The 27,474-nt window shown below is 42.1% G+C and overlaps 1 protein-coding gene across 4 annotated transcripts in view; it reads right to left on the bottom strand.

Annotated features, from left to right (window-relative positions):
* The window catches only part of RNF121 (ring finger protein 121), a 79,712-nt gene that overhangs the window by 7,132 nt on the left and 45,106 nt on the right, over positions 1–27,474 (bottom strand). For all 4 annotated transcript variants that reach the window (XM_006064731.4, XM_006064733.4, XM_006064732.4 and 1 more), the window contains 3 exons: positions 17,243–17,397; positions 13,653–13,760; positions 10,676–10,796 (listed from right to left, as the gene is read on the bottom strand). In XM_006064731.4, coding sequence (XP_006064793.1) covers positions 10,676–10,796; positions 13,653–13,760; positions 17,243–17,397 — 384 coding nt within the window. The remainder of the gene's footprint in view (positions 1–10,675; positions 10,797–13,652; positions 13,761–17,242; positions 17,398–27,474) is intronic.

Here is a 27,474-nt window from a genome sequence, read left to right on the forward strand (position 1 = left end):
TCAAGGCAACAGAAATAAAAACAAAAAAAATGTGGCTTAAACTTATACCATCCTTTAAACTTATACCAGCTTTTGCATAGCAAAGGAAACTATTAAAAAAAAAAAAAGACAACCTATGGAATGGGAAAAAATATTTGCAAATGATGTGACCAACAGGGCTTGATTTCCAAAAAATACAAACAGCTCATACAACTCAAGAACAAAAAACCAAACAGTCCAATGGAAAAATGGGCAGAAGACCTTAACAGACATTTCTCCAAAGAAGATATACAGATGACCAACAGGCACATGAAAAGGTACTCAACACCGCTAATTATTCAGTTCAGTTCAGTTCAGTCGCTCAGTCGTGTCCGACTCTGCGACCCCATGAATCGCAGCACGTCAGGCCTCCTTGTCCATCACCAACTCCCGGAGTTCACTCAAACTCACGTCCATCGAGTCGGTGATGCCATCCAGCCATCTCATCCTCCGTTGTCCCCTTCTCCTCTTGCCCCCAATCCCTCCCAGCATCAGAGTCTTCTCCAATGAGTCAACTCTTTGCATGAGGTGGCCAAAGTACTGGAATTTCAGCTTTAGCATCATTCTTTCCAAAGAACACCCAGGGCTAATCTCCTTTAGAATGGACCGGTTGGATCTCCTTGCAGTCCTAGGGACTCTCAAGAGTCTTCTCCAACACCACAGTTCAAAAGCATCAATTCTTCGGCGCTCAGCTTTCTTCACAGTCCAACTCTCACATCCATACATGACCACAGGAAAAACCATAGCCTTGACTAGACGGACCTTTGTTGGCAAAGTAATGTCTCTGCTTTTGAATATGCTATCTAGGTTGGTCATAACTTTCCTTCCAAGGAGTAAGCGTCTTTTAATTTCATGGCTGCAGTCACCATCTGCAGTGATTCTGGAGATCAAAAAAATAAAGTCTGACACTGTTTCCACTGTTTCCCCATCTATCTCCCATGAAGTGATGGAACCAGATGCCATGATCTTCGTTTTCTGAATATTGAGCTTTAAGCCAATTTTTTCACTCTCCTCCTTCACTTTCATCAAGAGGCTTTTGAGTTCCTCTTCACTTTCTGCCCTAAGGGTGGTGTCATCTGCATATCTGAGGTTATTGATATTTCTCCCAGCAATCTTGATTCCAGCTCGTGCTTCTTCCAGTCCAGAGTTTCTCATGATGTACTTTGCATTGAAGTTAAATAAGCAGGGTGACAATATATAGCCTTGACGTACTCCTTTCCCTATTTGGAACCAGTCTGTTGTTCCATGTCCAGTTCTAACTGTTGCTTCCTGACCTGCATATAGGTTTCTCAAGAGGCAGGTCAGGTGGTCTGGTATTCCCATTTCTTTCAGAATTTTCCACAGTTTATTGTGATCCACACAGTCAAAGGATTTGGCAGAGTCAATAAAGCAGAAATAGATGTTTTTCTGGAACTCTCTTGCTTTTTTGATGATCCAGCACATCATTGTTGGCAATTTGATCTTTGCTCAAATCAAAACTATAATGAGGTATCACCTCACATCAGTCAGAATGGCCATCATCAAAAAAATCTACAAACAGTAAAAGCTGGACAGAGTGTGGAGAGAAGGGAATGCTCTTACACTGTTGGTGAGAATATAAATTGGTGCAACCACTAAGGAAAAGAGTATGGAGGCTCCTCAAAAAATAAAAATAGAGTTGCCATGTGATCCAGCAATCCCACTCCTGGGCATATACCAGATAAAACTACAATTCAAAAAGATACATGCAACCCTATGTCGATAGCAGCACTATTTACAATAGCCAAGACATAGAAACAACCTTAATATCCATCAACAGATGAATGGATAAAGAAAATATGGTATATATACACAATGGAATATTACTCAGCAATCAAAAAGAACTAAACAATGCCATTTACAGCAATCTCTAGGATGGACCTAGAGATTACCATACTAAGTGAAGTAAGGCAGAAAAAGAAAGAGAAATACCATATAATAAAACTTATATGTGGAGTGTAAAATACGATACAAATCAATGTATCTACAAAACAAAAACTGACTCACAGACATAGAGAAGAGACTTGTGGTTGCCAAGGAGTAGGGAGGATAGAGGAGGGAGGGCATGGGACTTTGGTATTATCAGAGTCAAGCTATTATATATAGGAAGACTAAACAACAAAGTCCTACTGTATAGCACAGGGGACTATAGTCAACATCCTGTGACAAACCACAATGGAAAAAATATGAAAAAGAATACACACACACACACACACACACACACACATATATATAACTGAGTCACTGTGTTGTACAGAAGAAATTAACCCAACACTGTAAGTCAACTATACTCCAATAAAATTTGTTTTAAATGTACATAAAATGAGAACTAATTACTTAGAAGGCTAAAATAAGAATTAGTTAATTAAGAGGTGTTCAAAGGGCTATCACAGAACACTGCAATGAAGGGGTCTCCTAACTAAGCCGAGGTCATCTGAGGAGGCTTCCTCAGAGGAGTGGCATTTTAGGCTGAGAGGTGAAACGTGAGTCAAGTTAGTGAGATGAAGACAGGCAGAAGTGACAAGAGGAGGCCAGGGGCAGGGAGAACCTGATGCACTTGAGAAACTGAAAGAAGTCTGTAAGAAAGAGGAAAACAGTAAGTCCTTAAGGCCAAAATGGAGGACTTTGGACTTTAAATGAGAAGTCATCTAAAGGCTTTATTTTAGACTTGTACTGTTTAAAAGATCACTCGATCTTCCATGAGAAAAATGGATTGGAGACAAGGCCAAAATGGATTCAGTGAGACCAGCTAAGAGACAGTTACAATATTTTAAATGCAACGGATAATGGGGCCTATGCTCAGGTGATACGCTATGCTATGCTAAGTCGCTTCAGTCCTGTCCGACTCTGTGCGACCCCATGGACAGCAGCCCACCAAGGCTCCTCTGTCCACAGGATTCTCTAGGCAAGAATACTGGAGTGGGTTGCCATTTCCTTCTCCCATGTTCAGGTGATAACTTGGGCTAATTTGATGGCAATAAAAATTGGGAGAAGTGGACCAATTGTTGATACCAAAGAGACAGCTGACTAGGAAAGGCCTGGAGTTCAGAATAGAGTTCTGGATTACAGATCTGGAATTCATGGAAAAAGAAAGGAAATAACTAGTGAAGAATAGAGAAGATGGTTTCACCTTGAGCTCATAGGAACAGTAACATTTAAGGGGAATGAAAATTAGCAGAGAAGACAGAAAATATCACAGAGAAAGAAAACCAGGACAGGGTAATGTCACAAAAGCCACTGTTAGGAGGCAGGGGCGGGGGGGGGGGACCCCCTTTTTAAGAAGAAATAAGTGCTGAGTCAACTGTGCTGTTGACTGCTGAGATCATAATCAATCCCCCAGAATAAGTGACATACAGTCCGTGGTGATCTGAGTAAGAGTCACTGCATAAAAAGGGTATGACTTGAGGTCAATTAGAATAGACCAGAAAGTAAGTGAAAGGTAATCAAAAAGGAAACAGAAACTTTCCACAAATTTAACTGTCAATGACAGGAAATGGCTCAGTAGCTAGAGAAAGTGTGTCAAAGAAAGGACATTTTTTCAAACAGAATATTTAAATGATTAATAGGCAAGAACCCAGCAGAGGGAGAAGTTGAAGTCCTAGGTGAGAAAGGAAGTCAGTGGTACACCAGGTCCCTGGGAAGGCAGGAGGTGTGGAATCTAGAGCACAGGTAGAGCTGGTCTCTGATGGAGGAGAGGACACTTACTCCACTGTTCCTGGAGGGGAGGAGAAGACAGGTGCAAACAGAAGTGGGTCTACAGGTACCATGTCAGGAATTGGGGGGAAGTCCTGTTTGGTTTCTAGTTTCTCAGGAAAATAGGAGGCAAGATCATCTGCTGAGAATGAAGGGCAGAGGGAAGGGGTATTAGAGGTTTAAGAGTGGAGGTTTGAAACAAAGGTTACTCAAAGTGGGAGAGGGTGCGCTCCCGATGAACAGTCAGATTTCTCCTTTTGCACAGGAGCTTGTCTGTAGTAGGGGCTCAGGATACAGGAGTTCCAATCCACACCATTGACCATCACAGGAAACGTGTGCCACGATAGCCTCGAGGGCTCTTCTGGTCCATCCCCTCAACTAGTGAGGAGATTAATGGCCAGGGAGCAGAGCCTCACTCGAGGCCAGAGAGTTGGTGGCAGGGCTCAGCTGGCTCCCTGTCAGTTCAAGATGGCTTCAGAAATACTTGCTGAAAAAGTGAATAAAATACCCATTTCCAGGATTATAGAGGAGGAAATTCCATACCACAGAGTGGTTGAAGGTGATTTCAGACAAAAGATAGCATCAAGAGAGAACTGGCACTCGTGGTTAATGATCTGTCTGGCTTGCTTTATGTGTTGAGTATGATGAAGATACAAAGTCTACAAGGGCCCTGTGCTCCAGTTGATTAAATATAAAATATGTAGCACAGGAGGACTGTACAGTAGGTAACAGCAGTTGCTATCATCATCACCATCTGAGTGTCTGCCATGGGCCTGGCTAGTCTGCAAAGTGCTTGACATTAACCCATCTGTTCCTTACCACAATTCTATAAGGCTGACAATATTATTACAGCTAAGAAAAGATGATCAGAAAGGTAAAGCAACTTAAGAGTATATAGATAATTAAAAGTGGAGGAGAATCTGAAACCAAGTCTGTCTGACTCTGACCCCCCAGCTCTTTACACTACTACTTCAAGTCAGATGAATGGGTAGCCAGCCCTGTCCTCATATTATCTGGGGCTGCTGAGCCTCCAGGAAGTAGGAAGTCTGAGGCACAGCAATTTGCTCAGGAGACAGAAAATGTGAGCTAGGACACCAGGCCCAATGCAGCACAATATGTTGCTACCCTGCCTGCTAATCAATCCCACAGAGGAGGAAGTCCCAGAAATAAGCTTATTTCCCAATGGCCATTGCCCCACCCCTCCATGACTTTCGGGTGTGAATGGAAACTAAACTGAGTGGCTATCACAAGCTTATGACCTCACAGTAACCAGCTGGAAAACACAGACTTCATCCAAGAGTCCCTTGAATCAACTGACTCAACAAAACAGTTACAAATTTCTCCAAGTGAGGCAAAACAAAGAGCTGCTGCAGCTAAGTCGCTTCAGTCGTGTCCGACTCTGTGCGACCCCAGAGACAGCAGCCCAGCAGGCTCCCCCGTCCCTGGGATTCTCCAGGCAAGAACACTGGAGTGGGTTGCCATTTCCAATGCATGAAAGTGAAAAGTGAAAGTGAAGTCGCTCAGTCGTGTCCGACTCTACACTAACTAAAGAGAGTAGTAGCGTAGAATACTGTAAAAGGAGTTAAGAATGCTTAATACAACTATAAAATGTCATAGTTTTATTTCTAGGAATTGTGAAATAAATTAATCACAGATTTTTTTTTTTTAGGTCAAACCACTCCCAGAGGGGGACTAAGAGATGAATCAGACCTAGTTCCTGACTGGTACAGCTCCAAAATCAACTATGACTCTTTGGGATAGAAGCTGTGATCACCAAATATACAAAAGACTATGAAAAAATAAATAGAACTGAAAATGTGGTATATATATATACAAAGTGAAATATTATGTAGCCTTAAAAAGGAAGGAAATTCTGACATGCCATAACAAAGGTAAACCTTGAGGATACTATGCTAACTGAAATAAGCCAGTCACAAAAGACAAATATTGCATATGAGTTCACTTATGAGAGGTATCTAAAGTGGTCAAATTCATAGAGACAGACAGAATGACTGTTGCCAGGGGCTGGGGAGAGCGGGGATTAGGGAATTATTGTTAAATGAGTATAAAGCTTCAGTTTTGCAAAATGAAAAGTTCTATAGATGGATGATGGTGACAGTTGAAGAACAATGTAAATGTATTAATGCTACTGAACTGTACACTTCAAAATGGTTAAGATGGTATGTGTATTTTTAGCAGTTTTTTAAAAAAACAACTAGGGCTGCTATTGAAAGTGAGCAATGAAGCTAGTACAGGCTGTACTTGGTCACATTCTGTGCACTGTAGACTACTGATAAATAACTGTTGCTTGAATAAATAAATGAATGAGTTGAAAGCTGCTGTCTCTTGACTTCCTCAAATTACCCTCCCCAAAGCACTGGTCAGATTCTGGCTTTGAGACCACAGATATTCTCTTTTTTTAACTTCTTTATTTATGTTTTAAATTTTTTGGCTGTGCTGGATCTTTGTTGCTGCACATGGGCTTTCTCCAGTTGTGGTGAGCGGGGGCTGCTCTACAGTGGCAGCTCTTGGACTTCTCATCTCACTGCGGTGGCTTATCTTCTTGCAGAGCACAGGCTCTAGGTGTGCATGGGCTCAGTAGTTGTTGCACAGTGGCTTAGTTGCCCTGCGGAATGTAGAATCTTCCTGGGCCAGAGAGCAAATCTGTATCCTCTGCAAAGCCATGTGGATTTTTAACCACTGCACCACCAGGGAAGCCCCAGGAATATTCTTGAAATTCAGGCTGTCATGGTTCAGGGGCCTATGTGTTCCTGAGAAGACCAAGGCCCATCTGACCAAAGTGGGCAGAAATAATAACAGTCCTGAAATTCTCAGGGTTGGAAAGAACTCTAAGATAGATCCCTTTAATCTCATGCTGGAGTCTCTTCTCCCACATTCCTATCTGATCTAATCTGCTGGCATCCTGAGCCCTAGCAGAAGACCTGTTACTAAATCTCAGCAATATTTACGAAGAAAATTGGAAAACAACAAATCAATGAACTCCTGGTGACTCACCCGGTACTATCACAGGCCATCCTAGTATTCCTATGACCTCCAGGATGGGACCCTGGGGAAATAGCAAACTGCTTGTCCATAGTTAGGATCAGCAAGGTCACATTCTGTTGGATGGGAGTTTTCAAAGTGACTCCTCTGAAAGAGACAGTTGGATAGAGTGGCTCCTCTGAAAGGGAAAGCCATTCTCAATGTCAATTACTTAGGGAGAGGTAGCTATCAGGTAAGATACTAGGATTCAGAAGATTAGCCTGTGGAATAAAGGAGGGGCAGCACTATTTTTGTCAAGAACACAGGCTCTGGGTGTTGGCATCTGGAGGACAGTCGCTGTCCAGGTGTGGATTCCAGGTTGTGGGTGCTAAGATGACACCCAGTACACTGACACAGGCCGAGTTGGATGAGGCAGGGTCTAAAAGCCCTGGAGAGCAGGCCGCCTGGTAAAGATGCTAACACTTTATTTTCGCACTCTTATCCTCAACTCTGTGCTAAGAGGTACAGTGAGGTATGTGGTTTACCCTTGGGACAGACTGTTATCATGGAGTGGTGGGGGTAACTACTGGCATCCCATGAAAGGAAGGAGAATGAGGCACTCTCCACCCTAACGAGAAATTCTCCCACCAGGTCTCCTGGTGAAGCTGGAATTTATTGTTATTAGGGAATTATCTTGGAGAAGGCAATGGCACCCCACTCCAGTACTTTTGCCTGGAAAATCCTGTGGATGGAGGAGCCTGGTGGGCTGCAGTCCATGGGGTCGCTAGAGTTGGACACGACTGAGCAACTTCACTTTCAGGTTACACTTTCATGCATTGGAGAAGGAAATGGCAACTCACTCCAGTGTTCTTGCCTGGAGAATCCCAGGGACGGGGAAGCCTGATGGGCTGCCGTCTCTGGGGTCGCAGAGTCGGACACGACTGAAGGGACTTAGCAGCAGCAGCAACATCAGCAGCAGCAGGGAATTATCTTATGAGGGATTATCATTTACAATCACTGAAGTACCCAATAATTCTTCCCAAGAACATGGGAAGAGGCCCAAGTCAAATCCCATCTTGCAGAGGCCAATGTAATAACTCCATCTCCCAGCTGCTGCTCCTGCTAAGTCACTTCAGTCGTGTCCGACTCTGTGCGACCCCATAGACGGCAGCCCACCAGGCTCCCCCGTCCCTGGGATTCTCCAAGCAAGAACACTGGAGTGGGTTGCCATTTCCTTCTCCAATGCATGAAAGTGAAAAGTGAAAGTGAAGTTGCTCAGTCGTGTCCGACTCTAGCGACCCCATGGACTGCTGCCCACCAGGCTCCTCCATCCATGGGATTTTCCAGGCAAGAGTACTCGAGTGATGCTAATTTGGTGATCAATTAATTCTGAGCTTAGCTCCACCTGGACAGAAAAGGGATTCTGCAGATTAGTCATTAGGGACCCACCTGGGAGGGAATAAAGGCTATATTTAAATTGGCAGCTGATAATAACCTTGAGATAAAGTTGGCAACTACTTGGGAAAATCAGAGAATTGGTCCTGTAAAAACAGAAAAAGAAGAAGAAATCACTAGAGAGTAAAGGACAGGATTCCAGTAAGAGACACTCTGAAAAGCTGGCTGTGCCACCGAAGGAAACAGTTTTAGTGAACAGCTGCTGCTGAAAGTAAAGTGAGTAATTAGACAATCTAGGGTCTGAAAATCTCTTCAGGGAGTGAACTAGTTGAATGAACAGCTGAAGACACAACTAAATAAGAGAAAGTGAGATGCTGTTAAAACATGACACAGCTGTTCAGAAAAGAATCCAATAGGCTGTCTATAAAGTGACCCAATATACTTTGTTTTCTATTTAATCCATTACAGGAAAAATAAAAGAGTCCCATGATACTGGGACACAAAGTTCCAGACCCAAAACTGTACTTGGTTGACATTACACAAGGTGATAGGGCTTCCCAGGTGGGACAGTGGTAAAGAATCTGCCTGACAATGCAGGAGACACAAGAGATGCAGATTCAATCCCTGGGTCGGGAAGAACCCTTTGAGTAGGAATGGCAACTCACTTCAGTATTCTTGACTGGTAAATTCCACGGACAGAGGAGCCTGGCAGACTCCAGTCCATGGGATCACAAAGAATTGGGTATGACTGAGTGACTAGCACACACACCCAAGGTTATCGATAGCTGTATCTTCTGTTTAACCTGAATTGCCCTAAGCCTACCAGCCCAAGGCACAAATGAGATCACAGTAGCTATGATATATAAATTTGCACAGCCAAGAGGTCCCCACCTGCAAAACTGCCACAAGCTCAGCAAGAGGTCCTGAAGTGCCTCACATGAAGTCAGTGCCAAGCCTTTCTTGTTCTTTTCAATTGGTCTCCATTGATATCTCCTGGCTAAAAGCCAGGACTTGTATGTGGAGGAACCAGGAGAACCCACTTCCCTGATGTTCTAGAGCTTCTCTCCAACTTGCCAGACTTCGACCTAGAAAGAACTTTGGAATGCCCTTCAGTCCCCACACATCAGAGTCACAATTATTTCAGCACAGAAACTGGAGAAATGTCTATTAAAGTTGGAAATATTTCTTCTTGGGGTGGGGTCTAATGGAATGATACCAAGATGGGGAGCACTTCTGTGTTGGTCACACAATTACAAAAAGAACTCACTATTTTTACAAACAACAGAACAACAAACATATTTCCATTGTGGAAAAAAAGGAGTTAAGGATACTGAGTTGGGTTTCTTAGACTGACTGTTACTTTATCTATATTTTAGGCTTGAAGAATCTTTGCATGGTCTCCACCTGGTCCTCTCACAGCATTTCCTATCTCAGTGAAGGATCCGAGGAGTTGCTTGAGTCAGAAATGTCAGCTTCGGTACCTACCTTTCTTTTCTTCCTGTTTTTTCCTTCAGTCCCCAGAACCAATCTATATCCAAGTCCTGTCAAACTTACCTCCAAAATACCTCTCAGTCTACTTCTGTCCCTTTTCACCATCTCTACACTAATCCAAGCTGCCTTCATCTTGCACAAACTATTGCAACTGTCTCTTTAAATAGTCATAGTGGGTCACGCTGATCTGTGGATCTGTGGACCCCCCTCCCATCTGTTCTCTATCCAAAAAGCCAGAATGAACTTTTCCAAGTGCAAATCTGATGACACCATTTTCTACCTTAGACCCTTAGTATTTTTAGTATAAAAATCACAATCTTTCATTTGGCCTATATGGGTTTTTCTAGTCTAGCCTTTATTTCTCTAGACACTTCCACTATAATTCAGCCCCACAACCACGTTAGCCTTAGTTCCTCAAAGTTCTCACCTTTTCTCCCACTACAGGCCTCTTATACATGCTATTTCCTCTACCTGGTACACACTTCACTTTTCACTTCATCTGGTTAACTCCCACTCATTGTTCAGGTCAGCTCAAAAGTCACATCAGGGAAGGCACCGTTGAGCCGCAAGACTAGGTCAAATGATGTATTTGTTAATAGTATCATGAATATCCCTTGATAATATTTATTAGTTACAATTTCTAATAATATAATTTCATAATATATTATTATGAATATATAATGAATGTATCATATATAATTTATTGGTGTTTTAAATTAATACCCATCTCTCTCGACAATAAACTCCATTTGGGCAATACTCAAGTTTATTTTTGTACACCTTTCTAATCTAAGCACATTAGATGTGCTTAAGGACACAGGAGACATTAAATAATTATCTGTTGAGTGACTCTCAACTTCCTGTAGGGTAAAGTGATTTTTACCTTATGGCTTAGAGTTAAAAATTCCGGGGTACCTCTGAGATCCAGCTTTCCAAATTTTAAAGAGGAAATCTCCATATATAACCACTCACATCTTGAAGGATTTTGTAAGGCTTATCTCTTCCATCAAACAAGTGATGCTATCCTGAACTCTTTGAAGATGGCAGGAGGCAGTAATAAAAGCCCAGGTGAACTCACCCCTATGGTCGATGCCATGTAGTCTGCACACATTTCTGCAAAGTCCCGCTCAAGAACACCATAGTAGAGGCCATAGAAGAGGAGAGAAATGCCAAAGTCCATAGCATCTTCAGGTTTGATCCTGTAAGGGAAGCAGTATGGCCTGTAAGACTTGCCCTGAGATGCACTTGCTTTGCATTACTACCCTGGGACACATAAGACAGCACCTAAAATTGGAAGCCTCAAGAGTAGAGCAAGTATTGACAAACTAAAACCAAGTCCAACCTGATTGCATATGGTCTGTGGGCACCTCCTGACAGGCTAGGACTGGAAGCTGTGAAGACCAAGACAGAGTATCCCCTTCTGCCCATTTCCTCACAGGGTTTCCAGTGCCTGCCTCCTGTGACTGATGACCATGCCTTGCAGCAGCCTAGGCTCTGTTCTGGTTCGCATTTACACATTGGGGACTCCACCACTGGCAACCACTACACACCAAACAGTGGGATTTTCGGTCTGGAAGTCAGCAACTCACTAATGAATTGCCTCTCCTCCAGCAAGTTGCCTAAATTGAAATGGCCAAGCCCTCCAAAAGGAGGGAAGAGCACAGCAGGTTCTGGGTGTCACAGGAGCAGACTGAAACTGATCCCAGTGCTCACCCACCCCCATCAGGCCCCTCCTTTAGAGAATGTTTCACCTGATGGCAAGTGGACACAAAGAACGCCCACCATCTGAGACAGTTCACCCAGACAAATATATGGGGCAGGGAGGCGTTTTTCTCTCTTGTTATGTAAATACCTAGAAACCATCCTAAATCTTGCCTTTTGTCCCATGAAACCGAAAATACTTGGCCTTTTACAAAAAAAAAGCTTTCTAACCACAGCTTTAGAAAAGAAAGATACGGTTAGTAAATATACACATACCCGTTACATACAATTTTTAAGTTGCAACTACACATATTCTGTATCATGTCACCAAAGTTAAATTTTGGTTCAAGTCTTCTTACTAAGGACAACATGCCTGTATTAGGAAGCTTGTTTTAGTGATTTCACGGACCAATAATTTGCAAACTTGAGTCTTTAAATGTTTATTAAAGAAAACTATCTTTGTTAAAACATTTGTAGGAAGAACTGAATGTATTCACTTAAGAATGTAAATTACATTTATCTCAGAAAGTTGAATTTGCCCACCAAGCTTGTAATATTTAACATACTAATTTGATATCATGGTCTTATACCAATTAACTAATTAGCATCATAAAAATGGTCAAGATTCTCAAGTATATTTTCCTCCTTATGTAGTTTATCAAAGTAGAAATTATAATTCTAGAGTAAATACCTTTAAAAACATAACATAAAACAAGGAGAATCTTGGTTTTTACTTTTTTAATCACAAAGGTTAGGAAGCTATCTGGAAATACCTGGGTTTTCTTTGATGAGAACTGATGACTCTTCACTGATAAATTCCTATAAAGATCTGTGGCACCTGTTTATTCTTTCAGCCTGTACTACACCTGGAAGGAAGAATTCCGTGGTTGTCCTCTCACTATATAAAGTAGGACTGACATCTTTCAGTATCAGAAACTCCTGCCTACAGCGTACTCAGTTTGGGGAAGAGGTCAGTGGTCATGAATTTAAATTTTAATCCTAAATCTCTAGCTTCAACGCACTGTCCCAGGCTTAGAATTCCTCACGACCCACAGCCTACAGCCCCCATTCCCTCAGCCAGGAAACCATATTTCTACCCTTTTCTGCCCTACTTTTTGTACCCTCCAGTCCCAGAGTCATTATCATTGTTATAATCATTGTCCCAGAGTCCAGGACAGGATTATCTGGCTTTCAATCTAATGAGCAGGGGCGTGGGAGGGGACCTGTATGCTGAATCAGATCTTTCGGAAAGCTTATGACAATAGGAAAAGCCAGAATCCCACTCCTAGTCGTGTATCCTTAGGAAGCAACTCGGCAATGTTATCCGTGGCAGCAGTACACTGAAAAACAACCTACATGCCCAACAGTGGAGCAAGATGTAGAAGTCCATAGGTTAATTCTGTCTCCTGAGAAATCTCTTAAAAGCAGAATGTCAGCTGTGTTACAAAGCAACAATGCTTATGTTAAACCTGATCTGCGATTAGAACACAGTATCTGGATCCAGGAAGTTTTAAACCTGATGTGTTCCTTGGAGAAGTGCAGCTTCTGGGCCTGGGTGGCTCCCACACTCATATGCGTGGTCTCATTCCCTCACATCTCAGCCCTGGGACTACTGGAAGGACTCCAGCAGGCACTGCCTTATTATTTCTGGTCTTGTATCTTTCTAGGTGCATCTGCTGCCAGGTGCAACCAACCGTTCCATGAGTTCAACTGTCTAGCCTGGGGTCAGCAAACTTTGTCTGTAAAGGTCCAAATTGTAAGTATTTTAGGTTTATGGCCCTACAAGTCTCTGCCACAATTATTCAACTCTGCTGTTTTACTGCAAAAACAACAACAGGCAATGTGTAAACAAATGAGTGTTTCAGCAGAAATGTTTTATTTTATAAAAATCGAAGGCAGGTCAATTTGGCCCATAGGACGTAGTTTGCCAACTCCTACTCTCCTTGAACATAAGACCACTAAGGTAGAGTGGATGCTGTAAGAAACGATACACACATGGAAAAGGAAAATGGTTCTGTTGGGGTGATGGAGTTACGGGTATAATCATTATTATTATTATAATCATTATTATGCTTATTTTTGTTATTATACTTTTCCATTAAAATATAAATTCTTAGAAAGTACAACCAATGATTTGAGACTCTTAACTCTGTATTATCCAGACATTCCTTTCTCTGTACCAGCACAAAATCATAGAGGGGCCACCCATCCTCCCATCCTCCACAGCCCAAGTCGCCTATCCTGAGTGCCATGTTCCTCTCGCTAATACTCAGGACTTGTCCCAGGAACAAAGGCACATCTCACCAGTCCCTTCTCCCCAAACACCAGCAAAAACAAAAGCAAAGGGTACTCACTTGAATAATAAGTTAAGACCAAAGAGGGTAAACATGACAGCCATGTAGCCAACGATGCCAGTGGCATAGCTGATTTTATAGATCAGCAAGAACCACTTATAAACCAACCTGGAGAAAGGAGAAAAAATTAGTAATGCTGACCCAGAAACACTGGCCTAAGAGCCTCTGCATCACCAGAATTCCTTTCTCTCACATCAATGGGGACATCAGGCTCTTTGCCTAAGACTTATATTGAGCAACTTCAGTTACTATACATGGCTGATCACTCCCTCAATTGCAAAACACCTCCACATACCCGGGAGGTATTTTGTATTTGTATTTTGGTATTTATATTTTCCTGGTCTCAAACCAAGGGAAGAAAAGGGAGCATTAAAAGGAGGTTTCAACATATGTAAAATAGATAGCCAACAGGAATTTGATGTATGTCTCAGAAAACCCAAACAAGGGCTCTGTATCAACCTAGAGGAGTGGGATGGGGAGGGAGATGGGAGGGAGGTTCAAGAGGGAGGGCATAAATGTATGCCTATGGCTGATTCATGTTGATGTTTGACAGAAAACAAAATTCTGTAAAGCAATTATCCTTCAGTTTTTTTTTTTTTTTTTTTAAAAAGGAGGTTTCAACATCAAAGAATGCCTGCCTAACCTCAGACAACTATGTCATCTCAAATTTAGGTTAGCTGGATAAGGAAGTGAAAATCAGTAACTACAGCTATGCTCAGAAGGAAACAGGTATTCTTGCCAGGAAAGAGGATTCAAGGAAAAATGAATAAGAGGTAGAATTAGCTACAGGCTTTTGTAACTGGGCATGGTTAATCTGAATACTGCTTTGTTCTAACCCACAGAACAATAACAAAATGAATGATGTCTAATGAGTTCGCTTCTGAATTTTTTCCCCCTTGGAAGAGAAGGGATAAGGAAGGAGGCACTCGAAGAATACCTTTATTTGGATGTGTGTGTGTGTGTGACAGTGGTGTGGGTTGGGGAGTGGGGGTTTGATGGGGGTATGAGATTCTCCTAAAAGAGCCATGCTCCCTAGGATTCAATGAATAGAAGTATGGAATCTGGTTGGTTGACTGCAAGTAGGTTCGGAGAGGAAAGATGGTTCCCAGAATGTACCAGAGCCTTTTAAATGCTGTGGACATAGGTCCCTTATATCATGGGTCACCGTTCTACTGGCGAGGAGAGCTAAAGAGCAACTCAGCAAATCTGTCTAGCTATTGAGAGCCAACAAGGTTAGTGTCACTCTAATGGGCCTCAGGGAAGATGCTCAAGGTCCCTGCTTGGGCCTCCCTGCTGTGGCTAAGCAAGGGTGTAATGACTTCTCAGGTTAGCAAAGGGACCCAAACACCTTGCAGTGTCCACCTTCAAAGACCACAGAAGCTCCACCATCCAGAGTTTGCAATGATCAGCTGGGAGTGAGACACAGCGGAAAGGATATGGCATTTTAGGAGGAACGTGGATTAAGTAACCCCAGATAAGTCATATTAACTTGAGAGAAGTTTATTAAGTCCTAAAACAGGAACCCCTTACTACCTTTCTCACTGGATTGTATATAGCCCACTTCCTAGTGTATAAAATATATGGTCAATAAATGCTGCAAAAATAAATGTGGATGTTTATGAAAGTGCTTTGAAACTGTAAAGCATTATTGAATGCTAGTTGTTAATCATTGAAAACCTCTCATGTTAAAAACATATTTTCAGTCATTTAGCTAATATATTTAAATTACCTGATGATGCTTAACATGCTTTATTACACTTTCTTCATATTACCCTATATGAAGTAGCAATTATTATCACATTTTTTAGGGATAAAGAATTCAAGGCTGAGAAACATGCAGTCATATGGGTCATATAATTAACAAATGGCAGGGCTGGGGGTTTCCAATCCACATCCATCTGGCTCCAGAGCCTATATATTTTATAATGGCTTTTACTGTAGGAGACTTTCCAGGTGGCCCAGTGGTAAAGAACCTTCCTGCCAAGTAGGAGATGCAGGTTTGATCCCTGTGTAGGGAAGATCCCTAGGAGAATGAAATTGAAACCCACTCCAGTTATTTTTGATTGGGAAATCCCATGGACAGAGGAGCCTGGTGGGCTGAAGTCCATGGGCTCACAAAAGAGTCAGACACGACTTAGCAACTAAACAACAGTAACAACAAACTGCTGCTGCTGCTGAGTCATTTCAGTTGTGTCCGACTCTGTGCGACTCCATAGACGGCAGCCCACCAGGCTCCTCCATCCCTGGGACTCTCCAGGCAAGAATATTGGAGTGGGTTGCCATTTCCTTCTCCAATGCATGAAAGTGAAAAGTGAAAGTGAGGTCGCTCAGTCGTGCTGACTCTTAGCCACTCCACGGACTGTAGCCTACCAGGCTCCTCTGTCCATGGGATTTTCCAGGCAAGAGTACTGGAGTGGGTTGCCATTTCCTTCTCCATAACAACAAACTACCATAGCCAGAGAGGTGGTTCTGGATCACTGACTTCACCTTGTAAGTAAACTTTATTTTGTAGAATAAAACAAACATGTAGAATAATAGAAGGCCAAGAAAAGGCTGGCAGTAAAGTAGAACATAAGAAGCATGGGAAAAAGAGTAAGTTTCAAGTTGGAGGTCTCTGGATCAGGTAGTCACAACTCTGAGACTGGCCAGTTCCTCTGTTAGGCTCTCCTAGACCTGCACACGTGTCTCACAGCACTTACCAACTGCACTGAAACAGCTGCTTTCTTGTCCATCTCCTCCATTAAAACGAGTACTCCTTGAGGGCAGGGACCATATCTTATTCAGCTCTGTATCCCCAGCACTCAGCACAGGGCCTGACACAGAGCAGGTGCTTGTTGAATGAATGAACGAGAAAATCTCTCTCTCTCTTTTTTTTTCTGTCAAGCATAGATATAAATGACCTCACAAGCTGGTTGGGAGGATCAGATGAGAAATGCATTTGGAAATACAAAGAATTATACAGGAAGGGGCTGCTTTGTGACCAAAGAAGGAAGTATTGTTTGTTATAATTCTCCAGTTTAAATTTACTGAGATTCATTCATTCAACAAAAATTCAGAATAGGCTACTATGTGCCAGGCCCTTTGGCAGAGCCTGGATATACAGTGACAAACAACATGGATGTGGCTCCTGATCTCACAGTTAGTTAGTGGGGGAGACAGACACTTAAAATAATATTTAGTCATAAACTGTGATTAAGTTCTATGAAGGAAAGCTACAGGGCACTAGGAAGAGAATGTGACAGAAAATCTACTTAGAGATCAGAGAAGAGTTCACAGAAGAAAACAACACTTAAAATGAGACCATGAGGACCAGGATTTGCTTACTTATATTGTTAGCTTTTAATATAAACAGACCTTGATGTAAATCGTAAGGTAAGCTACAGGGAACTATTTGGGGGGTTTTATTCTGTGAATGGGGCAGGAGATCTCCCAATCAGCTTGTTTTGGTGGGGCTGTGTGCCAAGTAATCTTGGCAGATAAAAACTGCAATTTTTTTTTTCCAGTTTAAGCCCACCCACCTCCCATGCATCCCAACCCATTAGTTTCAGGAAACTTTGCTCCTTCCCACTACGCACTAGCTAAATTCTCACCTTGGGGTTGTCTGGACTAGTGGTTTTCGGGTGGCTCGGAAGGTGACAAAGGCTGTGACAGCGGAGAACAAGACCCAGATCACTAGGAACCTCCACCAGTGCAGCTTCACTGTGAAATAGAGGGGAACAACCCACATCTGAAAGAGGGTCACCATCTGAAACACAAACATAAGCACTTCAGCTCTAGCCAGCTTCCTCTGCAGCTCCATCCACAAATCCAGAGCATGTCTTTTGTGTTCCATTTTAGCCTGATCCTCTCTCTGTGCTTCCAGTTTTGGATAAAAGCACTTCCTAGTGACCCAAGTTAGAAACCCTGGGACCATGCTTGACACCAACCTTTTCCCCCACCCAACTGTTCATTGTACCTACTCTTTCCTTTCCATTTGAGCCCTTGCTGTCTCTTACCTGGCTGACCATGACCTCATTAAGTCTCCCTGAATTCAATGTCTCTGTTCCAATTTATCCTTCCCAGGAACATGTTCCCAGTGAACATGTCACTCCACTGCTTAGAACCCTCTGAGGTCCCCCTTTCTATAGATAAGATCTAACATCCTTAGACAGTCATATCTCCCACAATGGAGCTCCAAACGACTGTTTCAGGACCATCTTCTACCACTCCCCATGACTGCAGTCAAGGTGTTCCGCTCTGAGACTAAAACATCCTTCCCACCTGCCTTTCAGCCTGAGAGTACCACATGAGAGACACATGAAGCCTTCAGTCTCCTTGCTAGGCAGAATAAGTCACGATTTCCCAATGCTCCAAAAGCATTTTCCTTTCTACCATCATTACAGTGCTTATCTAGAGTATGAGGCTAGGTTCGAATTCATCCTCTACCTTATTGTAAGCTCCTTGAGAGCAGTGACAAGGCCATACTCTGGCCCATGACAGAGCCTCAATGAATTTAGATAACTGAGGGGAAAGCTAGACTAGAACCTTAAGAGAGAGGCACAATTCTGTTATAAGAGTATCTATTTTACTTTCCCTCCTTCCACCTCAGACTTGTTAGCTAAGGTGTTCCAAATGTATAAAATGATTCTAAGTCAGAAACTGGGACCAACACCAGTCTTCTGCTTCCCCAAGTCTTCTAACTCCTTCCCCAACCACCCAACTGTCACTAGATGGCACTCTTCTCAGGTGAGCAGCAGGTATAAAAAAGATAATTGGCACTTAGACGCTTTCTTCCTGGTATTAAATGAAATGAAAGAATATATTTTTATAAAAGGTGGGGTGGGTATAGAGAGGACAATAGCAGCTAGCATCCTAAAGTTTCACAGAAGAGAAAACTTTTGAGAAAATATTTACTCTTGAGGATTTCTAGACTAGTGCTGCCTAGTCCAAATATAACATGAGTCATATGTGTAATTTTAAGTTTTATAATAGCTATGCTTTAAAAAAGTAAAGAGACACAGATGATCTTAATTTTAATAATATATTTTATTTAACCCAATACATCTAAAATATTACCCTTTTGACACGTATTCAATATAAACTACCCATGAAACATTTTACTCTTTTTTTTTTGTAATAAGGTTTTAAAATCCGATGTTTTATATTTACAATATATCTCAAAAGAGACCAGTCACATTTCAGGAGTTCTACTGCTACATCAGATTGGATAGTGCAGCTTAAAGCATCTTTTTAGTTGTAGCTACTACTCTTTTATAGACAAGAAAAAGCTTTAGTTTTTTAGTGTTATTTATATATTTTAAAAGAGAGCAAGAGACAGAGGGAGAAAATGGTGATCAGCCACTTTGCCTTAGAGCCTCTAGTGCTGTCTGCCCACTGCTCAGTGAACAATGCAACCTCAGGACCAGTTCCACTGTACAGGAACCTGCAGCTGACTCCTTGAATGAAGCATTCTAAAATATTTAAACTAGGGGATAAGGCAACTAGAATCCTGACACTAAAAGTGGGTAGATGAAGGTGGGTGTGCAAAGAAGGGCTGCATGGTCTTCAGCCTTCACATCATTTACTCTGACAGGCTCATGCAGGTGTTTATAAAGCAGTAGGCCCAGAGACTTGAGAAGAATTCAATCACATGGTCCAGTCACATATGTTTTCTCTAAGAAAGAACAGGAATTCTTGTCTACTTCCAGCTTTTCCAAAAACTTGGCTCTTTACATAACAACAACCAGCCTGCCCTCACAGCCTCTTTCCCACTCCCCATTACCAATAGCATGTTCTGGTGGGGAAGGGGTGGGTAGAAAGCAAGTCAAGATAATTATCCCCACATGAGCTGTAGCTATGCATATTTTGGGTTAGGAACTGGATTTTATTTGCAGTGGAAGAAAGACATAGTTAGGAGTAAGTCTGGGCTTCCCTCATAGCTCTCAGTTGGTAAAGAATCTGCCTGCAATGCAGGAGACCTGCGTTCGATTCCTGGGTCAAGAAGATACCCTGGAGAAGGAAATGGCAACCCACTCCAGTATTCTTGCCTGGAGAATTCCATGATCAGAGGAGCCTGGCAGGCCACAGTCCATGGGGTTGCAAAGAGTCGGACACGACTGAGCGACTTTCACTTTAGGTTCTTCAAAACAGATGTCCTGGTAGAAGCCCAGCAAACCTGGATTCTAGTTCTGATCTGCCTCCAAATCATTAGGTCACCCCAAGGAGGGTTTGACTTGATTCTCAAAGCCCTTTAAGTTCTAGCACACTAAGGTTCTGTTAGACCTTATCTGAGCCTTGTATCGCAGACTCCCTGGGAGAGTGAAGGCAGTGTGCACTCTCACTCATCCATCAAGTATTTACTGCGCATTTGATGGGAAGAAAAATAAACATGACTTCTAGTTCCTGTCCTCAAGGAGCTAACAGTCTAGCAGCAGGCAAATAACATAGATCAAATCCTTATTTAATGACTCAATAAAACTTTAGACCCTTTCTAAAGAAGAAAAAATCATTAAAGATCAAGTGGACACAGTAGAATGATGTAATACAATGAAATGACTAGCGACTTTAGAATTAAAGATATCTAGATATGAATCCCAATATAGCTACTTACTGTTACCTAGGCAAGTCACTCAGCTCTGATAGCATCAGTTTTTTAAAGTATAAATGAGGTTAAGAGTATCTACTCCATTAGGCTATACAGATTATGTGTTAACGCATGGAAAACTTTCAGAACAGTACCCAACAAGGCAAGCATTCAATACAAGTAATGTAATAAATACAATGTAAGGATTCAATATGATAGCTCTTTTATTTCAATGTCAGCTTTCCAGGTGGCTCGATGGTAAAGAATCAGCCTGCAACGCAGAAGACATGGGTTCAATTCCTGGGTTGGGAAGATCCCCTGGAGAAGGAAATAGCAACCCACTCCAGTATTCTTGCCTGGAAAATCCTATAGGTAGAGGAGTCTGGAAGTTGCAGAATCCACGAAGTTACAGAGTCAGACATGAATGAGTGACTAAAAACAAAAATATTTCAATGGCAACAATGTGTATAAAACCATAAGCACAGCTGTATAGTAAGCACAGTTGCTTAAAGAAATGAGAACTCTTACAATGGCTTCACATGATCGAAAATTCATAAAGTCACATATATAAGGGAGCAAAGATTGCAATGAGGTAACTAAAATAATCAACATATTAAAAGTGGTGAGGTATCAAGACATTCTCTGCCAGGGAAGTTTGAAAGCCAGATTATGTTCAGGGCCTTGAAAGCAGCTGCTGGGGTGAGAGCCCAGTGCCCGACAAGGGGCAGGCAGAGGGGCTGGGTGAACACAACAGTTTACCATGGGGAAAATGGTAAGTTACAATTCTGCCTGGTTAATTTATTTGTGTCTACTGTAGTATCTACTGGCATTCTGCTTAATAAATTAAGTTGAAGGCATTTTTAATGGCTAGCTTGGCAATAAATGGCTGAAAGTTACTCAAAATTCTCAAGACTAATGGCAGGGACTCTGGTGCCATCTGGTGGCAATACTCCGGTTCAACAGTTTGTTTAACCAAATGCTTATACCTGATGCCATGAAAGGCACAAAACAAGGGGAAGCCGTGGCCCTAACTTCTCCTCCAGAATCTGGGGTAATAAGACGTAAATGCAGGAACTGGGCGGTCATGCAAAGCATCAAGCACTGATATGGGAGTTCAGAGAGATGCAGCAGTGCTGGCAGAAGCTGTCAAGGGGAGACTGGCCAGAAATGGCAGTGCTCTGGCTGGTTCTGAAACATGAGAGTGAAAGTCGCTCAGTCGTGTCTGACTCTTTGCTACCCCATGGACTATACAGTCCATGGAATTCTCCAGGCCAGAACACTGGAGTGGGTAGCCTTTCCCTTCTCCAGGGGATCTTCCCAGCCCAGGGATCGAACCCAGGTCTCCCACATTGCAGGCGGATTCTTTACCAGCTGAGTCACAAAGGAAGCCACAAGCGAAGCTGGTTCTGAAGGAGTTTCATTATGGTGTTTGTGCATGTGTGTGTCGTTTCATTATGGTGTGTGTGCGTGCGTGTGTGTGTGTGTGTGTGCAAGTGCACATGTATGTGTGAAAGCCATTCATCCTCTTTCCCTGAATCTGCAAATATGAAGCTGAAGTGAAGACCAGCCTGAAACTGACTTACTGATTCTTTCAGCAAACATTTACTGAGGAACAATCTCAGCTTCTCCACAAGACTACACAGTTGACATGATAATGTTAGATGCTACAGGAAGAGTTAGCTAGCCCTTATTCAAATGGACTTTGTTTAGATTTCTTTCATCTCAGAAACTGTAATTCATGAAAACAAAAAAGAGCTGCCAGATTACATCCTTCTCTGGACACTAGCTCCCTTGCCAGAGGCACATCTGACTTTCAGGATTCTCATCACTTCTTATTTGCCTGTGTTGTGGGGATAGAGATCACCTACTATGCTTGACTGCAGAGGAATACCAAGAATGATATGAAAACTACAAGTCCAGGTAGCACAACAAAGTAAGAGACTCATAGCTTGAATCAGCTTGAAAAAAAAATGCTGATAAATGGACAGAGGTCAACCGGAAGAAGGTCTGGGATATGCTCCACAGCTCTGATCAATACTGTCATGAATGATTCAGATGAAAATACAAAGGATCTGCTTATCAAACTGTGAGCAACACAAAGCTTGGGAGAAAGGAGAGAGGAGCAACACAGTGAACATGGAAAATAGAAACAAGATCCAAAATGAATGAAGCTCATTCCTACAGTTCTTCTAGATCTACCATTCTGTGATCTAGTAAGCTGAAATGAAGAACCAAAACCTCAGGCTGAAACTTCACCAACTACCCAAGTATAGGACGGGGAAGGAGCTGCTCACATGAAAGAGATCTAGGGGTTTCACCTGACTACAAATTGCCAGGGAATATATGCCAACAGGATCATTATCCAAAAGCCAAGGCAACACCATGCTACTGAACTAAGAGTAAACCCTGAATGAAGGAGCAAGTAGCTCTACCGTTCTCTGCTCTGTCAAAGAATCCTTCGGCCCTGAGATCTGGTTTTAGGTCCACAATGTACAAAGAACACTGATAAATAAACATGACCATAACAGAGTAGCCAGGATTACAAAGGGTTTGGAAACCAAATCACATAACAAACAGCTGAAGATGCTGGGATAACAGGCCTGGATAAAACTAAAGGAAGGCGTGGCTATTATCTGAAGATCATTCAGAAGCCCAGCAAGCAGATATAGTCAGCATGGTTTCTGTGACCTGGTAAGACCCCAAGTATTGCTAGAATATTACAAAGAGCAAAAACTGGGTTGGCAATTACCTCCTACCACACCCCTGGAAAATGGTCAACCTTATCATAAGAAGCAGATATTCCAGTGACAAAAGATGTGCTAGATAGTTCTTTCCTATTGCTGACCTGAAAAAACCTGCCTTTGTCTACCTTATGCCTCTGGGTCAAATTCTTGTCCCTCAGAGAAGTGCAGAGTATATTTACTCCCTATTGCTTATGCCTACTTTCCTAATACCCCGAATTATGTCTTTTTCCCTCAAGTCTTCTCCTCTTCAGGTAAAAGTCACTCAAGCAGTCATTTAACAAACACTTGCTGGGCATTTACCGGACACCAGGCTAAGGACTGGGGAATTCAGAGTTGATAAACAAAAGCTTCTCAAGGAGAAGTCTACTGAGGAGAAATAACCATAATGCAGTATGCTGCTGCTGCTAAGTCGCTTTAGTCATGTCTGACTCTGTGCGACCCCATAGACGGCAGCCCATCAGGCTCCCCCATCCCTGGGATTCTCCAGGCAAGAACACTGGAGTGGGTTGCCACTTCCTTCTCCAATGCATGAAAGTGAAAAGTGAAAGTGAAGTCGCTCAGTTGTGTCCGACTCTTAGTGACCCCATGGACTACAGCCCACCAGGCTCCTCCGTCCATGGGATTTTCCAGGCAAGAGTACTGGAGTGGGGTGCCATTGCCTTCTCCGATAATGCAGTATAAGTGCTATAAGCAGGTCCTGGTGGCCAAGAAAGCAGAGCAGAAGTGCCCCACCCAACGTGGAGGAATTATCATCTCTGTCCTGGGTGGTCCAACAGGTGCAGATGGAGAAAGGCATCATGACGCAAGAACAAGGTATCCTTGAGAGAGTACACAGGTACCTGAGGGAGGTGTGAGAAATGAGCCTAAAGAGGTAGGTAAGGCTCAGAGAAGGCTGATCACACTTAGGAGTTTTTAATTATATTCTGGGGAGAAAAGTTTTTCTCACAGAAAGTGGATTACAACCCTTTACCATCTTAGTCAGCATTCTCTAGCCACATTCTACTGACCCTCTTATTGTCTCGGTCTGAGAAAAATCTATAGTACTTTAAAGATTTCCAGGTAGGAGATTTTGCCACTCATCCATTCCAGGAGGGAATAGCAGTTCAGGAGACAGGAGTCTGAAAAGATACTATATTTGGTAACAGACAGGGATGATGAAAGCTTCTCCTTGGAGATCTTTAAAAATAGGATAGATACTTTTCCAGGCATAGGCTTACTCCTTCCCCTAACATCCCTGAGGGAGCTAAGGAGCAAGTAAGATTAGACTCTGAATAGATGATGAAAACTGAGTTACAGAGAAACCAAACATCAAGTCCTGGGCTAGGCTTCCAACCCAGATCTTCTGTCTCCTGAGTCCTGCCTCCCAGCACTGGTCACCAAGTTAGCGAGAACCCTGAGGAGGCAAAATAACATAGACCAAAGTGGGGATGGTTGTGAAAATACTGAAATTCAAGAAGAGGACATGGGCAAAAGTCATTAAAGGAAAACCCAGGGCAGGGAGGGGGTTAAAAACAGAAATGACTATGGCAGAAATGTCAACAATCTCCTGAAACTTTTGGAAACCTAAAAAAATGGTTGAGTACTCTATGGAAAGAGCACTTAACCAAGTACCAGATTTTACATCCGGCACTCCAATATGATGGTCATGTGCTCCTGGCAAATTACATCTGGATTTTTCACTTCAGTTTCCTAATCTGAAAAATGGAGACAAACCCCTATCCTATCTTATAAAAGCTATTTGTTGTGAGGTTCCAAAGCAATAGCAGATGAGAAAAGTATTTTGTTTTTAATCAACAAATTCAAAACTATAAAGCAGTGTAAGGTGGTATTATAGTTGTTGCTGGTACTGAAAAGAACAGTACCTGAAATTTAAATACAGAAAACAGCAGGATTGCTTGTTCCCAAGAGCAGTTAATTTAGACTCTTCTTTTAATCTAAAATTTCTTTTCTTTGAACTCCTATATTACAGAAAGAAGTCTGATAATCTTCACAGTGAAACCAGTAGATTGGCATACTCACTCATAATCAGCCTCATGGCTGGCAACATCCGTGCCGCTCTAGGTTCCAGAGTCTAGGACAGTGTTTCTCATTATGGATGAATTTTCTCCCCAAGGGACACCTGACAATGTCTGGAGATAGTTTCGGTTGTCACAATCAGAGGGAGGAGATTCTAGGTAGAAATCAGGGCTGGTGCTCAACATCCCATGATGCACCTCACAGCCCCCGAAAAAAATAAAGAATCATCTGGCCAAAATGTTAATATGCTCCCTACTGAGAAACCTCGTCTAGGAGAACAGAGCTAGTGTTTATCTACTTAGCGGTCATGGGTGCCTGATGGAAGGCTGGGCCACCAACCAGCACTAGTAAAGAATAGAAAATTTCATTCAGTTGGAGAGAAACAGAGCCTTATCAATTAATTCCATCATTTCTTGGCATGCCCTGAGAAGCATTTTCTGTGAAGCTCTGACAGCTAACCTCAAACAGCTCATGTTTCCACTACTCAACAACAATCCGAGAGCTTCACCTTTGCACAACATTCTCAAAAGAGTTGTTTTGATTCTTGTTTATTCCCATTCCTTACTCCACAGACATTTTACTGTGCTTAATATGTGTATTTTGGGTTGTTTTTTTTTTGAAATAACAAAATTTACTTTTCACATAGATCTGAGTAGCAAATGAATTTTTTAATTAATTTTTTTTGGAGTATAGTTGCTCTACCATGTTGTATCAGTTTTAACCATTATTAATCACCACAGTTTGAACTGTAAACCTATAGCTATAGCAAGTACCTAAAATCTGTTTAGGCACGGAGAAGAACTTTAGATTTTAGATGCCCCAGGATGGAAAACAAGGAATAACAAGATGGGATATCCAAATAGAACAGCAAGGAATAGAATCCTCAGTCCACAGGATGGTTCAAAAATCTAATCTATAAAGTACCAATCCTAAAAATAAAATCAAAGCAATCTGGGGAAACAGATTGCAACACATATGTCAAAATGCTTATTCCTAACATACAAAAAGCTCTTATAAATCAGTAAGAAACATTCTAAAAGAATCCTAAGCAAGGAAAGAAATGTGACTGAACATACCACATGGTTCAGCTGTGAATAACATTTACATGTCACAATAATGTAAATAGAGAAAACTTATTTACTAAAAACTGGAAGGAGCAAAAGTGTGTATGTGATGGGTATAGACGTAGTGTATAAGATAATCACCACTTTCCATGGCAGAATGTCAATACATGTTCAAAAGTAAAATTTTATATATATATTTTTATATATATATTTTATATTATTTATTTATATTTATAAGGCAATGGCACCCCACTCAGTACTCTTGCCTGGAAAATCCCATGGATGGAGGAGCCTGGAAGGCTGCAGTCCATGGGGTCGCTGAGGGTCGGACATGACTAAACGACTTCACTTTCACTTTTCACTTTCATGCATTGGAGAAGGAAATGGCAACCCACTCCAGTGTTCTTGCCTGGAGAATCGCAGGGATGGGGCATCCTGGTGGGCTGCCGTCTATGGGGTCGCACAGAGTCAGACACAACTGAAGTGACTTAGCATAGCATAGCATACATTACATACATATATAAAGGATGAATAGAGATAGGCAGAGGATTGTTGGTTTCTAAACATCACAGAACTACCTGATTTTTAAATTAGATATTTTCACCATATTAGATTTGACAAAGATTAAAAATACTGAGGATTCTCTATATTCTCTTTAACACTGGGTAACAGCACTGTTTAACATCTGTTGGTGGGATTGTAAACTGCTGTAACTTTTGTGAAGGGCAACTTGACAAGATCTATTAATAATTAAATGGCAATTCCACTTGACCAAGAAATTCCATTTTTAATTCTACAAGAATGCTGGCCCAGCTGTGCAAATTATTTCTGTAAAAAGTTTACTGAATCACTGCTGTAACTAAGATAAACATCACATTGAACAAGTCTATTGGTGCCATTTTTCCAATAGCATTTACTCAGTTCATGTGAGTCTCTGTGTCACATTTTGGTAATTCTCATGATATTTCATCATTATTATATTTGTTATGGTGATCAGTGATCTTTGATGTCACTACTATACCTGTTTTGGAGCACCACAAACTACGCCCATATACGATAACAAACTTAATCAACAAACACTGTCTATGTTCTGAGTGCTCCACTGACCACCCATTTCCCATCTCTCTCCCTCGCCTTGAAAAAGTGAAAGAGTTGCTCAGTTGTGTCCAATTCTTTGCGACCCCATGGACTATAGCCTGCCAGGGTCCTCTGTCCATGGAATTCTCCAGGCAAGAATACTGGAGTGGGTTGTTATTTCCTTCTCCAGGGGATCTTTCCAACCCAGGAACAGAACCCAGGTCTCCTGCACTGCAGGCAGATTCTTTACTCTTTGAGCCACCAGGGAAACCCCTCCCTCTCCCTGGGTCTCTCTATTCCCTGAGACACACAATATTGAAATTAAGCCAATTAATAACCCTACAATCACCTCTGAGTGG

This window comes from Bubalus bubalis, chromosome 16, assembly GCF_019923935.1.
Source record: "Bubalus bubalis isolate 160015118507 breed Murrah chromosome 16, NDDB_SH_1, whole genome shotgun sequence".
Lineage (NCBI taxonomy): Eukaryota > Metazoa > Chordata > Mammalia > Artiodactyla > Bovidae > Bubalus > Bubalus bubalis.